Consider the following 15534-nt stretch of genomic DNA (forward strand, 5'->3'; position numbering starts at 1 on the left):
AACCTTCAGCATGTTCCAACATGAATTAACTAACAGAAGAAAAAAAACTCAACAGTGAAGTCAGAAAAAGAAAAGGAAGTAAAAGCCACATGTCATGGGCAGGGAAGAAAAAGGATAATGCATAGTCCCTTCCAGTATTCTCAGGAGATTCTGGAGGAAAAAAAACCTCTTTCCCCTTTTGATTAGACAGCTTATGTGCTGGGACAGGCAAGGGCAGGGCCCAGGAGTGACTCTGTACATACACAGTTAGAGAAGCGATGGAATTATATTTTTCGTAATTTTCGAAGTCAATCAATTTTTTTCTCATTAAAAAACTGAACAGCAAATGGTTTCCTGAGAACTTCCCAGTTCATTTACAAAAAGCGTTTTCCTCTTCGTGAGGAAAACTGTGACAAAAGGTTTTTTTCTTCATCAACACTCTACAACATCATTTATCATTTTGTATATTATTTAAGAGCATATGTCATCACTTGGAAAGGAGCTGAACCAGAATTTGTATCCAGCTGGACTTCGGGTAAGTAATGAGTCAAATAATCAAATCCAAATCTCCTGCTAGACTTTTTGGGTTCTGATGAAATTCAGAACTGAAAGAAGTCTCCAGAAACAGCTCTTCTCATGGGTTTTATGAAACTTTTTTATAAAAATCATAGCAGCAAGACAGCCATGTATTGAACCATAAGCCAAATGTTCAGCATAAAAGAATCAGGATCTGAGATCACCCTTTTCTCTTCAGTGCAAGGATGGCTTAGCCAGGCTGTGCAGTGAAATACAACCCAGAGCCACCTGCAACCCAGCAAATTAAACAAGGAAAATGTTAAGAGTCAAAAGCCTTTTCTATTTCTTTCCATCCCTGCCAGTGATTTAACCTGCTCACACTATGCCAAGTCAGTCGGACTCACATTTTCAGACGCAATCTGTGATTTGCTCCACCTTTTGGAAGTGTTGACTGGATGCACTGGAAGCAACACGAGCTGTAAGTCCTCAGCACCTAAGTTACTCAAGTTTGGTGTAACAAAGCAATAGAGCACCTCAAACTAGAACCCAGCAGGGACTTCCAACAGATGTAAATCCCCGTGGCTTTCAAGGAGGTACAGAGGGAGAGCACAGCACTCAGTGCAACAACAGGGGATTTGGAAGACCTGAGCCCAAGTAACCCAACCACAGCTCCCAGCTGACACGACCATAGAACCAGGCAACACCATGCACATGTGGGGGAATAAAAACATGAGAGTCTGGGAGGTTCTCCTGTTGCAGCACAGGAGCTGTTCATTTCACGGATGGAACAAAGAAAGGACACAGAACTTACATATGGCTGATAAGAAAACTGAGAGTCACACTGAAAATCACTGACTTATTCTGAGGAAATATGAAATGTCTCAACGGTGCTTTGTGTTCCAGCAAAGTACTGAAGAGATATTTTCTTCATTTTAACAATATTTAAATTTATTTTATATATATATATATATGAGAAAAATGTGTTTGCTGTATGTCATAAGAACAATAGATAAAGAAATATGTTTTCTGCTGAAGAGTGAAATTGCTACTCAATAGCACATTGAACAACAATAAAAACCAGAGTTTTTTCAGGTAGTAAGAACCAAGCAACACAGAAACACCTGTGGCATCTTCTTGGCTTCACACTGTATTTTAGGCATGTATAAATAATATACGTAATACACAAAAAATATATAATATATATTTAATAGCGTGGGCAACATCTTTCTGGAGATCCCTCATTGGGGATGTTCAGTACTGAACCACTGTTCAGCAGTAACAAACTGTCTTCAGGACCAGCTCCTCAAGCTGGGCATGAGACCCATCTCCAGGACATCCCACATTTTCTGTGTCTGCAGAAATGATGACATGGGAACCAGCGAGGATGCGTTATGAGGAAAACAGCATATTTTTAAGAGATATTTAAAATACATTTATTTTTAAGATGTATTAAAGAGATGTTTTTAAGCAGCGATTTTTAAGAAAGGGCACGGGTGTGATTTGCCTCTCAGTTAACATCGATGCAAGGCAAGAGGGAAGCCACAGTCGGGCTCCTGGCCCAGTCATGGCCACGTCCTGCACGTGGTCACCTCTGACACCAAAGTGGCCATTCCCATCGGGACACCCAGTGCCAGGCACAAGGCTCCAGTCTCCCCCTCTTACCTCAGGGTCTTTCTCAATCTCCAGCCCCGCTTCCACCAGGTTGCGTTCGAACTCCTCCCGCTGCAGCCGCTTCTCCTCCTCCAGGGCGTCCAGCGGGCTCAGCGCCATCGCCTCCACCCCTGGCAGCCCCAGCCACTCCTGCAGGGCCCGCTGGCCATCGTCCTCCACACAGCCCTTCCCGGTGCCTCCGTTGGAAACCAGGGCCAAGGAGGCGGATCGGCGGGCGCGCTCCGGTGAGCCTGGCCCCGGCGGGGGCCGAGCGAGGCGTTTTCGGTAGTGGTAGGCTAACACATAGTCCACCTTCCTCTTGCTGTCCCTGAAATGCATCCCGCTTGGAGATGCCTTGTCCATGGCCCCTCTTTGTGTCCCGTCCAGGTAGTTGTTGATAATCTGGGAGAGAAACACAGGAGTCTCACAGACAAGACACCAAAAAAGCCCAAGGAGAAGGTAGGTGTGGGGTCTGTCTCCACACAAGCATGTGAATCATAGAATCAACCCGGTTGGAAAGGACCTCCGAGATCATCAAGTCCAACCCTTGATCCAACCCCACCGTGGTTACCAGACCATGGCACTGATGCCACATCCAGTCTCATCTTAAAAACCTCCAGGGAAGGAGAATCCACCACTTCCCTGGGCAGCCCATTCCAATGGCTGATCACTCTCTCTGTAAAAAATTTCTTCCTAATATCCAACCTAAACCTGTCCTGGCACAGCTTAAGACCGTGAAACTGTGAAGAATCCAGATTGGAGGTCAGCTGGGGGTAGGTGTGACCTACAAACATTCACTGCACAGCAGCTTCAGTCACACTTCATTCCTCCTCTGACCATAAACAAATGGCTGGAGATAGTCCCAACATGTGGGATGCCTACCCCAAGGGGCAGGCACAGAGGAGCAAATCCTCACTGTCTCTCTGTCCTGCACATACACAGACCACACAGGAGAAGACACCCACACTTTGAAATGGGATGGAGAAGTGAGAATAAAGATCACATCAAACACTGGGAGATGAGAAAGCATGTGCTGTGGAGCAAAGCAGGGCAGGGAAGGGAAGCAAAAACCTGTCAGATGACAAGAAACTGATCTTGGCTGGAACAAGAGAAATATCTTCAATGCAGTTCAAGGTCAAGAAAGGTGGGGATGGACAGAAACACTTTGGAAAACACCAGGGATTAGAAAGGGTACATGCCATGGATGGCTAACAGTGAGAGCTGACTTGTATTTTAAAGTATTATGAAAAGACCATGTGACTGATCAGTAACACTGCAAAAGGAAATCAATTATTAATAGCATTCAAATCACCTAAATTGCACTCAGTTTCCCCCTCAGACCATCCCTGCTTCCTCATCTCCACTCTCTGAACCTTTCTGGGATGAAGTTGCTCCAAAGCTGCCATCGTGCCCCATTCTGCAGCACCCGTGTGGAACTCTGACACCTGGGCACTCACTTGCACTTCTTGTTCACTAAGGGAGCCCATAAGTTTTCCAAAACTGGTACCAGGTAACATTCCCAGCACAATCCTGTAGTGCAAGACCCTTCACAGAGCTCTCCACAGTGTCATTCAAATAGGGTCAACCTGATCCAAAGCAATCTAATTCCAGACATTTATGGTTCCCATAGGTGGTTAAACAGGCAAAATCTTGACAGGTACCAGTTACAGGTTTCTTCTTTCCCCTTCCATCACCCACACTGGTAGTCCCGAATACAAAGTTAGCCACACATGCTGCATGGAAATTCTCTCATTTATTACCACAATACAATTTTTTGAAGGTATTATATAAAAGTCCATATTATTATATACGTAAATATCTCCCAGATTCTTGTTTTGCTTCACTTAGTTTTCCACAAAGTAGCTTTCAGCCATCATATCACTAAATGAATCTCGGTTTTGTATGCATACTACATCCTTCATTCTCCCACTAAATTACCACCAAATGATTTGTTCTGCATATTACACTTACCACACGTTTTCTGTATATAGACTTCATATGTGTACACACTGTGCATACAGACTTTATGTAGCCCCTTTAGGTATATCTAAACTTACACTTTCTGGTAGAATATAAAACTGCATTTTATTGCCACTCCCTATTTCCTAATTAGATATATTTTCATGTAGTACTCACGGGCAGTCCATGCAAAGCTCCTGGATCCATCTCTGCCACAGTGAAGAAATACCCTCCTTGTGGAGGCAGATTTCTAGTCTCCCTCCCAGAGAGTTTCAGGCTATAGAGCACAGGAGTAATGACATCACCACCACCAGGCCACTGGCACAAGGCAGTGCATTAGCTGGTTCTGGAGAAGATGAGCTCTAAGCATCCTCTCCTCCTTTATTGGAGAGTGTGGGCAGAAATGGGAAGCACAGAAAAAAAAAAGCTTGAGATGGAACAAGGAGGTTGGAGAGCATAAAAAGTCACTCAGAGGTTTTCCTGTTTATTACCGTGTGTAGCCAGCTGCCACATCCCAGCCACCTGAGAGAGCACCATAGCAACGTTTGGTGTTGCTGGAGTTACACAGAGCAATAGGATGAAGAGGTTCAACAACAGCTCTCTCACCCTCTCTCTTGTCTCTTTTCCTCCCTCTTACCAGCAAAGTGCTATCCCCCACAATTATGGGTGTCTGTTGCACAGAATGCAAATCAAAATTCCCATAGATTTTAGTGAAGACATTTCCTGGCCCTAAATTGGCACTGCTTTCCTTACCATGTGACATTCTGGCTCAAGAAGACTTTATTTGGGAGGAATGCAAAGAAGTTGCAATTTTCCAAAATGCCACTGAATGAACTATCAGGATCTTTTGCCCCTCTTTTCTCACAGTCATTGCAAAAGTCAGAAACAACAATTTAAATTATTATCTTTGGCATCACTTTCACTGCTTCTAGTGACATTTTCAAGACAAGAAGCCTTCAAATAAAGCAATAAGAAAATGGAACGGTAGGATCAGCATTTCATGATGATTTTATTGTAGTCCTCTGATAGCCAATATATCACTACAAATACATCCCAACAGCTCTGTTCTGAAGACTGCAGCCACACTACATTTCTGTCTTCCAATCCAGGCCCCCCTAGCCCCTGGGCATGTCCTGGCTCAGGGTTTGAACAGACACACCCAACTTAGTCATCAACCTGCAGATCTTTTCCTACACTAGAGGTTATGGCAACCCCCTTCTCTTGCTCTGAAGGATTTTGGCTAAAGCAAACAATTAAGAAAAGCTTGGTGAGATTACTACTGCAGCAATTAGTTCTTCCTGAACACTGAGAGAGACAACTGAACCACCTGGGGCTGTACTATCAATTTACTTTTATAGTGGCTTTCCCAGCTCTGGATGGATTTGATTAACACACAGGAGGAGTGCACCATGCTTTGCTCACCCTGCTTCAAGCCTCTTCCTCATCTCAGAGGCATTTGAGGTAAGTCAATGAACATTAAATCCTACTTACAGAGCTACTGTAGGATGCCATTTGTGCTTCAAGAGCTCCATTGGTCCTGCTGCTGTGCAAGGAAGTCCTGTTGTGAGGAACAGTGAGGTATTTGCTGTTGTAGGCTGAAAAACAGTCCCTTGCTGGTTTTGCTGCCTTCTGTCCGTTCAGAGTTGGGTGTGAGGAGGGTAGAGGAAAGTCTGAGAATGAGAGATAGGTGTTGTTACATCAAGCAGGTTTAGTGCAGGTAGTTCCCTAAAGGACTGGGAAATACAGTTAAAAGACACTGTTCAACTTCAGCTGCTGCACTTGAGTAAAGGGAGAGGGGTGAATACAACTGCAGAGGAACAACAGGTTCACCTGTGTGAGCTGCTGGGGAATGGTGAACAATGGGATATAGCACTACCCTGGCTGGTCAACAGCATTTGTACTCCTGAAATTTGGTCAAGAGGTTAGGAGCTGGAAAGTGTGCTTGCAGCTGGCTGAGCACCTCTCAGGACATCAAAGAACAGAACCATAGATTACTCTGAGTTGGAAGGGACCCACAAGGGTCATTGAGTCCAATTCCTGGCTCTGCACAGCCCCAAGAATTCCACCATGCGCCTGAGAACAGTGACAAAATGCTTTCCCAATCTGTGTGTCTCCAGTGACTGCACCCTGGTTCTCTGGATGCAGTGTTCATGGCAGGTGGAAGCCAAATGAACACCAACCAGTTGTGCCACATTTGCTTATGGCTTACAGCTAGGCCTGAAATGGATGGTGTTTCAGTTGTGGTGTGAGGTGAGCAGATCTAGTGGCATCAGGTCGGTATAGAAATTTGTGGATAATGGTGATTTTCCCCAAAGTAGTCTCTACTTTTGGACATGTAATGGTGTGAAATTCTCATTAAGTACATCTAAGTTTATACCTATATGTTTTGGTTTGAGGGACTAATGTCTGGAATCCTTCACTTTTAAACTTGTTCACCATCTCTTGTATTTGACAAATTACAGGGCCACAGTGCAGCATAACAGACCTTAAAGTTCATTTAGTTCCAACCCCCTGCCATAGCAGGGACACCTTCCATTAGACCAGGTTGCTCAGAGCCCCATCCAATCTGGTCTTGAACACTTCCAGGGATTGGGCATCCACAACTTCTTTGGGCAGCCTCACCACTCTCACAATAAAGAATTTCTACCTAATATCAAATCTAAACCTACTCTCTGTAAGTTGGAGGCCATTCCCCCTTGTGCTGTCACTCCAGTCTCTCTCCACATTTCTTGTAGGCTCCCTTCAGTTACTGGAAGGCCACAGTTAGGTTACCTGAGGGCCTTTTCTTTTCCAGGCTCAACAATCCCAAATCTCTCAGCCTTTCCTCATAAGAGACGTGCTCCATCCCTCTAATCAACTTGCTGGCCCTGCTCTGGAGTCACTCCAACAGATCAATTCCAGACATGCAGAAGCACAGTGAAAAAATGCTGATAGAAATGGATAGAGAAACTGTGTTGACATGCAGATGTTTCATACTCTTTCCCCCTCTAGTGGTGCCATAACTGAAACAGGGTTGACTGATCTGTACCCACAGTTTCTTTGAGAAGCTCTTACTGTGGGGGAAAAACTACAGCTTGGTCCTTCCAGCATTAGTGTTTTATCCCAAGGAGAAGACAAAGATGTAGTGCACCCATCTGTCCACTACCACTAGAGAGACAAAGCACCAATGCCTCCCCAGTCAGGTCGTTTATCTTCCCCAGGAAAAAGAAGTAACAGCTCCGGTATGTCCAGAGAGACACTGCATCCATAGTGTATTTCCAAAGTCTGGAATCCATATTTCCCCCTCATTTAACTCAACTCCTTCTATGCCCTGTAAATAAGCTCAATCTCCTTACCCACAGCCATGAGACAGTGGGGAGACAGTGGAATGCTGAAGCTTGGAGATGGAGGGAGCTGCCCCCTAAATGTTATGATTATTCTTATGTTTCCTATCAATAATAGATTAGGGTCCAGCAGCACTTGAACAGTACAGTAGACTGACTCACCAGGCTTCCCTTTCTGATCTCCCAAGGAGATTCGTGCTTGGTTTACTTTAATGAAGCACATAATGATGCCACAAGGGAAACTCCAAGGAAAATAATTAATAAGTGAAGGTTTCATTCCCAAAGGCCACACACAATGTTTCTCCAGTATTTTCAGACTAAGTCTGGGATATCTCACAAGACCTTTACACAGTCAATTAAAGACCTTTTTTATTTCCAGTCCTTTTAACTAGGCCTAGGAAAAAAGCTGCAGTTCGTTTATAATAAAATGATTTCATTTCCATTATGCTTCCCAGCCTCCAGAAACTGTGTCACAAATCTGAGCTTAGCACTGAAACTGGTGAGGCAGTGAGGGACTCCCAGTCAGAATAAGTTTTTTGATGGAAATGCAATTGTCTTTTCTGAATTTGGAAGACTCCTGTTCTCCCAAAAGCTTTTCATCTTAGCAAAACAAACTGACTGAACCAAAATGTTTTGTTTTGAATGAATTCCACATTGATAGAACTTGCCTGTGGTACTGCAGAGCCTCAGGGGCTTCTGCTTCAGATGCTGCCTGACCTCATTCTACCCTGTAAGGCTTTACTACATCTGGCCTTACATGTTCTCATTCTGTAAATATTCTGGGGGAATTAGTACCGATAGGAACAAGCTGTGTGTGTATGTATGTGCATATATATAAAGATTTTATATATGCACACATGCATAGCTTTGGTGTATATTTATATGTCTCCCCAGAGAACAGCAGTACAGTGAATCTTGAATTCAGACTGGAAAACAAATGTTCAAGAACCACAATCATTCTAGAAAAATAGCTGGGGAGCCATCCCTCCAGTCAAACTTCCTGAAGTTGTAAATGGCTTCCAAGGACGAGACACCTCAAGGACAGAGATCAGTGACCAGGTCTGACTCCAGGGCCAACTCACAGCCAGTCACCACCTGTTTGCTCACTCAGTCCCTCTGCTCTCCTTTGCTTCAGCTTTTTGTAAATTTAAAGGTTGGCCACATGTGCACCAGTTGAGCTCCCTGCCTGTGTTTCCAAGTCCTTGTCCAAAGTGCCAGGATGAAGACGTTGCACATGCTGTCAAAAGCAGAAGGACTGAGAGGGTGTGTTAAAGGACCACATGGCTTGTAAAATAAGCAGAATGGAGTCTGGCTAATTAGGAGCTCTGTATTAAATCCTGAGTAACAGCCAATTAACTGATCTGAGTGGTCCAGATGATCAGATTATCACAGCACAGCTACTTGCAGAATATGCTGTGAGTGCCATCCAGGGTGCAGACAGTAACCTGCTTTCATTTATCTTCCTCTCTTTCCAGTTAAGTATTAGAAATTACCTCCATTTCTGAAAGACACCACAGTTAGATTATTGCACAGACTCCTCTGCAAGGCTGTTCAAAAGATCTGCAATTTAGGAGCACTGCTTGGCAAACTTATTCCTTCCACCCTCTAAGAGGGCAGGAAAAAGAACTACTTGAATTTACTGTTTCTATGGAGCTTTACTCAAACATATCTTTTCCAAAGGATATATATATAAATAAAAAGATGCAATATGGTTGCTCTTTAGGTCTTCAGTAAACAAATGAGTTCTCACCTCTGGACATGCACATCTAGAGTTGCTGATTTCAATATAGCCAGCTGCACTTGTATAACTGTTTTTAGATAAGTGCAGTGTTCTCAGATGCCTTATTTGAATAACAGAAAGATAGAATTTGACAGTTAAATTTCAAATATCTGGTATTTCTTTTTTTTTAGAATGGTTCAAGAATTATTTAGCTGTTTAATCCTTTACTACTTAACTGCTACTAAAATCAGTCCCATAATTAAACTCTGCATTGGATGGTTCTCTTTATAAAGAGTATTTCTTCTCTAACCATATTCTGGAGATTGGGAAGGAAAGGGGGAAGCACCATTATGAAAGGTCAAATGCAGAGGAAGACAACTGAGATACTGATTCCTACCCCAGAGATCCTCCTTGCTGATTGTCCTTGAGGCTCAGCATGTGGCAAATCAAACTGGGTGTTGGGAAGTGGTTCAGACAGGCAGATTCACCTAGGCTGTCCAAGGCATTAGTCAGGACTTGTCACAGGTGGTTTTGCCCTTTCCCTCTGCAGTCTGAGAGGTACTCCATAAGCACTCAGATTTGCCTTGTGTGTCTCTTGGTGGGATCACAGGTGAGTGGGAACAGGGAAGAATTGGCACACCTGAAAAATTATGTTTTCTGCTTCTAGCTCCACTTCTTCCTCCCTTTGGTTACATCCCCAGTTTCATTCCCCAGGAAGTCTGCTAGCCCAGGGCATATGGCTGGGACAGGGTGCTGAAAATTAAAGTGGTCAGGGAACCATGTGAGACTGCTGCCTACATCAAGCCTTAGCAGAACTGTCCATCTCTGATCTTGTCTTAACCCTGATTTCTTCCAAGTCACACCTATACTTCAATTTCCCTGAAGCTTCCTAAAAGTTCCTCCTCTTCATGGCAGTTTTCATACCTTCTAAGCTGAAATTTGCTTTAATCTGTACCATGCTGCATTAGATGGTATTAGAGACAATCAAAACAGCCCTGTCTTTAATTCCTATGATTCTTAAAAGGCACTGAAATGGTGGTTTTGAAGACACAGTGGAAGAAATCTCACTCTTCTGGAGTTGTGTTGAGTTTGATGGAGATAGATTTGCACGAGAAGTAATTCTGGAACAAGCTGGGCTTCTTCATCTACATAATACCACTCTGTCTATACCTTTTCAGACTCCTCTCCTGCTGTTTGTGGTTTTTTCTTTGTTTGTTTGTTTTCCAATTCTACTGTACATGTAGAGATTACAGAAAGCACCTCATTTTTCTGACCTAAAGCCCATATCAGGACTAACTTTAACAGTGAAGGACCTGAGATAGAAAAAGGGCACTGGAATAACTCAAAGATCAGCAGTAGACATTAAATCTAGTGCAGTGACATTAAATCTAGCACACTGTGGTCTGTTATAGAAATAATTTTAGGAAAGGAACTGGATGGGAGAGCACAGAAATAGCAAGATTCTGTGAGCTGTGTAATAGTTTGGAAATCACAGCAGAGATACAGCCCCAGCAATGGTGAGATAACGTGGAAACAACCACAGAGTTTAGACTGTAACAGCAAAGCAATAGTGACTCAACATCAGCTGAATGTTATTCTAAACTTGAACACTGGGAACTCAAACACAAAGGTTCTATGCACTGAACAGATTTGTTCCTCCTGGATGGGAATTGAGAGCTCGCTCCTGCACATTGTCTTCTGGAAAGGGATATTGCTCACTCCCCACAGTTGCATTGCAATAAGGCAAATGCAGGTGGAAGCAGCAGAAGCCCAGCACAAGGCATTTGCCTAGTGATTGTCTTTTCCACATGGATCACAACATTGACCCACAGCTGCACTTCCTGAGGCTTCAGAAGTGAACTCTGCATGTTTGAACTCTCTGTATGTAACCTGGGCCATAGATTTCACTTCTTTTTTCCCCAAATGTCCTGAAAGAAGGCAGAGGAAACCTTCCAAAGTATTCTTTTCTCTGTTCCCCACCCCCTTTCCACCCATCCCACCTCATAGGCAGCAATTAACAGTGAAGCAGAGAATAAACTTACCGGGCATGTGTGTCTCCATGTTGCCTGGAGGTTTGGCTGGAAGTTGCGTCAGTGCTAATAGGATGTGGCTATGCTGATCCTGAGCACAGCCTGCACTGGCTTAAGCAGTGAGCAGCACCAGCAGCTATTTCCATCCTGGCTTGATCCTGCTTTAAGCAAACCACAAACAAGCTAATTAGCGAGACCTTCTGTTTTGGTGATTACCCTCATGGAGGAAGGAAGGGGGAAAAGACAATGCTCCCATGACATGAGGGGCCGTGGCAGTTCTCTGCTGGAACTTCAGTGTCTTGTCTTCATGCTCCACAACGCCTCAACAAGCAACACAACAGGCATGTTTTGTCCTAACTCCCCGGAAGGCAGTGAGAGGGAGTGGAAGAGAAGAAGCAAAAAAACCAGCTAAAGCAGAACCAGGGCTCTACAGCAGAGCCAGCTCTATCCAAAGACCCATCATTGGAGGCTTAAACCATCTTGGAGGTGGTTTCTGTGGGGAAGAGTGTCTTTATATCTGCAAAGCTTTGCAGTGCTTCCAGGTAGGAGGTAAGTGCAGAAACCTTTCTATAAAGCTCTATTTCAAGTTCTCAAGTTACCTTACTGCCTGGGTGCAGCACTGTCATTTCCTGCATGAAATATTCAGGGGATTATCTTGTAATCAACAGTCTGATCAGAATAGGTGATGGATCCTGCTTAGCCTTCAACCTTACAATTTAAGCAATATATTGGGAAGAAAAGTTATTGATGCCCAGTGCCATCCAAGAAAGGACTTTTAGTTGTTAATGATAATTGGAGGGAGATGTAATTAATTGGACTTCAAATATTTTTCTTCTTTCAGCTTATTTATGATGCTATTATGGTTTCTCTAATGTGAGAGGGAGAAATGGATTTATTCAATGACTGAATAAAGTCCAGTGGTTCTACTGGCTTGTGAATTAGGACCATGCATTTTGTCATGACTTAAGGAAGGAATAGAAGTTGTCTGTGTCACATACAGATGTGCTGATGCCCTCTGGCTGTGCTATCAAACATGCTGAGTATATAAAAGGATCACTGCAGCTGTTGTGTCCCAAAAATTGGGCTGGGTGATGTAAAATTTTCCCAGAATGGTTGAGAAATGTGTATGGTGCTTTAAACTCATTCATTTACCCCACTGTTCTTAGTCCCTCCTTTGGAATAGCATTTCCTAATTTCTAAGTAATGTATCAACAGGTATCAAATACTTTTTTCTTTTTACCCTTGCTAGTAACTCTCAGAACTTCATTCAGAAGTTTTGAAAACAATTAATCTCTTTCCTAGAAAGAGAACAAATCTACTGCTTTCTATACACTTATCTCAGGGAGAGGGAAATGAAAACTTTCTGAAAATTACACTATTTTATATCCACAATCTACACTGCATCTACTAAGCACAAAAACAGAAAGGCATACCTGCTAATTTTGGAACAGTATAGGAATGTAGAGCCAGGTCCTGCTGGGATCCCTGTGGATTTATAGCTCTGCCTGCACAGGTTCAAATTACTATGAGCCATAAGGATGGGTGCATTACAGGTAACACAGTTAGCTCAGGTAATAAATAATATACACAGCACGCAATATGATAGGAAGCAATATCCAGGTGGTTAGAATGGAACTGGGATTGTAGTCTATTTTAAAGACTTTCCAATGGAGAAAATCATATCTTGGCATCACCGTGTTTCCTGAGGTACCTGGGCATGATGTTAGTTGATAAGGCAGAGCTGTGACAAATAATACCAATATACTAGATTGTGTTTCACTGCTGTAGAGGAGTGGTGCTTGCAAGTCTGTAAAAGTTAGCAGAGAGATTAGGTGCTTTTAATTATTAAGAAGTTATGTAAGACTCCTCCCCAAATCCATTTGACATTCCTGTAAATCTATCCTGTAGCACACTCAACAATCCAGACAGAGTTCTGAACTGCTGGGATGTGTCCTGAATCATTGGTGGAAAGGCAAGGACTAGGGTAGCTCCAAACCATCCAGAATCACAGTCTGTATGAGCTGGACTATGCTCTTCACTTCTGTCAGGGAAGGATGCTTCTGAAAATATTGGAGCTGCACTAAATGCAACTGCTCCATGAGAAAGGCAATGAAAGGTCCATGGAGGGGGTTGGAGCCCATGGTCTTACCAGCACCACCTGAGCCTTAGGCAAAAGACACCTCTTTTAGGGCAGGCTGCCTGAAAAAGTTTAGTTCTCATGCCAGCAGGTCAAAGCCAAAAATGTGTGTATACCTCCTCGGTCTGCTAAAGGAGATGTAATATTCCCTTCCTCTTTTTCTTTCCTGCCTGTCTGTTCCTATGACAGGATTTTCAAGGAAGAAGCTTCTTCTGGCCTTGAGCACAACAGGGATTTGGAACACATAGGCACTAGCCAGGTCTGAATGATAACACATAAACCACCCCAAAGTCCACAGGACTCTGTTCTGTAAGCAAAGCCAGCAGGTTCTCATGGTCTAAGCTGGTGCCTGACTCACAGAGTTATCTGATTAGAAGACCTGTCTGCAGCCATGAAGCCTGAGGCTGCAATCCTGTCAGCTTTCATGAGATAAGAAGGGTCAGTCTGGGTGAGAAAAAAAGGAGCATTCCAGTAACAGTAAGAGGAAGACACTGCCTTTACCTGCTATCCACTCCTTTTCATGGAATCAGAGAATGGTTATGGTTGGAAGGAACATTAAAGTTCACCCAGTTCCAACCCCCTGCCATGGGCAGGGACACCTTCCACTAGACCAGGTTGCTCAGAGCCCCATCCAACCTGGCCTTGGACACTTCCAGGGATGGGGCAGCCACAGCTTTTCTGGATGAGCTTCTTTGAACTCTTTCTCTCATTTGCTCTGCACGGCTCAGGCTGTGCCAGTGCCTCACTGCCCTCAGGGGAAAGACTTTTTTCCTAATATCTAATCTAAACACACTCTCTCTCAGTTTGAATCCATTTTCTGGTCCTCACCATTGCAGGTGGCTGTTCCAGGAGTTGCTGACCTACAGCTTCAGATGAACTGCTGTGCAGTGGGTGACCCAAACCCATCTGTCAGGGAGCTCAACATTCAGAGCCAGCTACAAGAAGGAGCTGGTGTGAGGATGGAGGTAACCTGGTGACAGAGATCTACTGCAGTAAGTGGGGCTGGTACCATTTAAAACTTAGTTTCTCTCCCTGGTGTTATTGTGGTCCTAGAGCAGAAGATAGAGAGATGCACAGAAGGCCTGCACTTCTAGCACTGTCCAGCAACAGAGGACATCTTGAATGAACAATAAAGACAAAAAGGGCTTACAGCTCAATGTGTGTTGAATCCACAGCTGAATGGCAAAAGAGAAGAAGCAGGGATCTGCCTGGTTCCACTAAAAAAAAAAATACATCTTACCTTTTCAGCTGAAAGCACAGGAGTTCTTGCTTGCTCCCAAAGAGAGCCTTTCATGCAGATGGGGAGGTGTTTTGACTATTTAAACATGTGAGAGTGGCATTCATTATTAAAAAAATGTTAATTAAATGAGACGTTTAAATAATCCTTGTCTTTCAAAAATGCAAATGGAATTAACAAACTTCCCTCTCTAATATTTTTGAGAAATTAGTGCTTCCCAGTGAAACTCCTTCACTGACACCAGATTCCTCCAGGACCAAAAACATTCTGGAAAATCTTTTGTGTTCCATGGCCTGGTCAGACCAATTGGAATTTAAATCCTCGAAAATTTATCCCTGCTAGCAGTAACTACATTAAACCTGCTACTGATAATTCTGCATTTGAAAGAACTCTAACTTTTGTAATTAATACAACAGATGAAGTTCTGGTATCTGGAAATAAGGGAGATAATCACTGAGCTTTCTCCTCAAGTTGGTCTGTGGTAGGGATGAAGTAAATAAGACTGTCCCTAACCCCATTCACAAGTACTGAGGACTTGCAGAATTTACACAGCCTGTCCTCAGCACACAATTTCTTTGCATCCAGCTTCAGGAGAAACATGTTCATGCATTGCAGAAATGTATTTGGTTGTCTGAGCCATTACCAGTACTGTTTGTGTATCAGGAACATCATGCTCTTACTAAGAAGTACTATGACATAAATACTGTAGTCCCTGAATAGAGTTGGGGGGAAAAAAAACTTAAAGTGTGTCACTCAGGACTGAGGTGGGGAATGCAAGGGTAATGCCTCTGAAGACAATGCTGAATGATTTGGGATATGTTCTTTAAGTATAAGCAGCTGATTCAGGGTTTGATTTTTTTTGTTTATGGTTGTTGGTTTGAGTTTTTCCTTGGACTACTTTCCACGGAGAAGATGAAGGGGAACAATACAATCTGAAATATCTCTAGTATAGAGCACCCCAAGATGAATCAGAAAATACTCTG

The 15534-nt window shown here is 43.4% G+C and overlaps 1 protein-coding gene across 1 annotated transcript in view; it reads right to left on the minus strand.

Annotated features, from left to right (window-relative positions):
• Positions 1-2541, minus strand: part of ANO2 (anoctamin 2) — a 152887-nt gene extending 150346 nt beyond the window's left edge. Inside the window, exon 1 of the mRNA XM_051770755.1 lies at positions 2158-2541. Coding sequence (XP_051626715.1) covers positions 2158-2508 — 351 coding nt within the window. The 5' untranslated portion in view covers positions 2509-2541. The remainder of the gene's footprint in view (positions 1-2157) is intronic.
• Positions 2542-15534: the final 12993 nt, after the last annotated feature.

Source organism: Manacus candei, unplaced genomic scaffold (genome assembly GCF_025592945.1).
Source record: "Manacus candei isolate 608988 ecotype Guabito, Panama unplaced genomic scaffold, ASM2559294v1 h1tg000124l, whole genome shotgun sequence".
In the NCBI taxonomy this organism is placed as follows: domain Eukaryota; kingdom Metazoa; phylum Chordata; class Aves; order Passeriformes; family Pipridae; genus Manacus; species Manacus candei.